Raw genomic sequence first — 2,114 nt, forward strand, 5'->3', positions numbered from 1 at the left:
GTGGACAGATGTTACAGTCACTCTCTCTACGACAACATCGCGTCCGTTTGTCTGAATATACGTCAAATAAACAAGGCAATGAATACTCTTTTTCCCTATCAAAAAACACAAAAAAAAAAAATTACCTTCACTTCAAAGCTCATTTCATCAATGATAGAGATAAAGTGTTCTTGAGTGTCTTATGAAGAAATTGATATTTTCATTGTACATTAATGAAACCTATTTATCTCATAACTAGCCTTGTCCCTATTGCTGTATTAAAAGTAAAACTGAAATGTAAATTGCATTAAAATTAATTATTTATCTTGCTATACTTATAGGGAATGCATCTTACTCAAACGGCATATGTCCAGTAACTTGTAACTCAGATGTGTATGATTATCACGTGACCGACCAGGCTATCAGATGTTACACATTGCTGGTCACAATGTGTTTTGCATTGTTTTAGCCTTCAAATAAAGCCACTCCGCAGGCTAGGCAAGCAGGCCAACATTCCACACTGATCAAAAGGGGGACTAGAGCAATGTGAAGTGAAATGTTTTGCTCAAGAACACAATGTACCCCCCAATCAGGGAATTGAACCCACGATCTAGTGATCATGAGTGCAACAGCCTAACCACTAATACTTGTGCATGATTATGAAAGGGTATTTTCCACATATTTTCTCCAATGACTATGCTGGATATCATTTAATGAGGTTAAGAGATACAGGAAATATTTTCACTCAGATGTTTATCTTATCAATGATACTGAGTAAGATCAAAAACGTGTGCATCAACAACACAGTAAGCTCAAAAATCTTCCAAATCATTATGAAAGTGTTTAGTGAAGGAAACTTCTTATGTTATGAACCATTTTGATACCAATCCATCAGAGACCACCCCTGGTTCTATGATACAAACTTTCTGTTTTAAAGTCATCTAAATTAAATTTAGCCTACCATCAATATTTCATGTTAAGTTCCAAACACCAGCTAAGTAATAATGACAAAATTATTATTCTAAATTTTTCATTATTTTCAACATTAATTAAAACAAATGCTGTGTATATAACAGAAATTTTGGCAACAAAAGAGTTAAATGAAAGCTTTCATTAAGCTGTGTTAACTTTTACGAACTGAAATAATTTAAAGGAATATTTCAAAAAATCTTATCTTCTTACATTTACTTGTAGGCATTTTATCAATTATCAATGAACACATATTTTGTAGATTATAACAGCTTCCAGTGTATTACATATATATTGAGAAATACATTTGTTAACTGTTTTCAGGATCTCGATTCTTATGCTAAGCAATATGAAGGAATTGCTCGCCTCAACAGACTTATTTTCATTGCTGATTATTGTCCATCACTAAAAATGGAAGCCCTTCGCATGGCTTTATCTTACGTCCAAATAACACATGATACTAGTCTTTATCAACAGATACATCGACGTCTCCAAGACATGTGAGTATATTAAAGTTTACCAAACATCATTTGTAGTTTTATATTTACTGAATTGTGAAGTCTAAAAGTAGAATTTATTGCTGGCAGAATTGAAATGTTTCTGTATTTGTAAGTTGAATGTAAGCTTGATGTTATCTCAAAAGAGATGTACCAATTCTGCATTCATTTCAGGTATATAAAATGAATGCATTCACGGAATAGCATGTATTTGTTTACAGAATTATTTAATATAATTTTTTGTTAAAAACGTGTCTAATAAATTCTATTTTATATCTTTTACTTGTATCAATTATTAAATTGTGGCCATGCTGGGGCACTGCCTTGAAGCTTTTGTAGTCAAATGATTTGACTGCAGTATTTATTTTTTATTTTTTCAAACCTGTTACTTATTCTGTTGGTCTCTTTCATTGAACCACTAAGTTACAGGGCTGTAAACATCCTGACACCAGTTGTCAGGCAGTGTTGGGGGACAAAGACAGACAGACACACACACAAATATCCATCTATCCATCCATCCATCCATCTATATATATATATATATATATATATATATAAATAAACAAAATAGAGTGAAAAAACTACAGAAGACTTGTGTTATATGGTTAAAGAATATATTTAAATCGTTAGGTTAGAAAAATGTTACAAAATTTTGTGTATACTAACTTT

At 31.7% G+C, this 2,114-nt stretch overlaps 1 protein-coding gene across 6 annotated transcripts in view; it reads left to right on the forward strand.

Moving 5' to 3' along the window:
• Positions 1-2,114, forward strand: part of LOC106877864 (COP9 signalosome complex subunit 1) — a 128,887-nt gene that overhangs the window by 38,345 nt on the left and 88,428 nt on the right. For all 6 annotated transcript variants that reach the window (XM_014926899.2, XM_014926900.2, XM_014926901.2 and 3 more), the window contains one exon: positions 1,273-1,448. In XM_014926899.2, the coding sequence (XP_014782385.1) occupies positions 1,273-1,448 (176 nt within the window). The remainder of the gene's footprint in view (positions 1-1,272; positions 1,449-2,114) is intronic.

This window comes from Octopus bimaculoides, chromosome 1, assembly GCF_001194135.2.
Source record: "Octopus bimaculoides isolate UCB-OBI-ISO-001 chromosome 1, ASM119413v2, whole genome shotgun sequence".
NCBI classification, from domain to species: domain Eukaryota; kingdom Metazoa; phylum Mollusca; class Cephalopoda; order Octopoda; family Octopodidae; genus Octopus; species Octopus bimaculoides.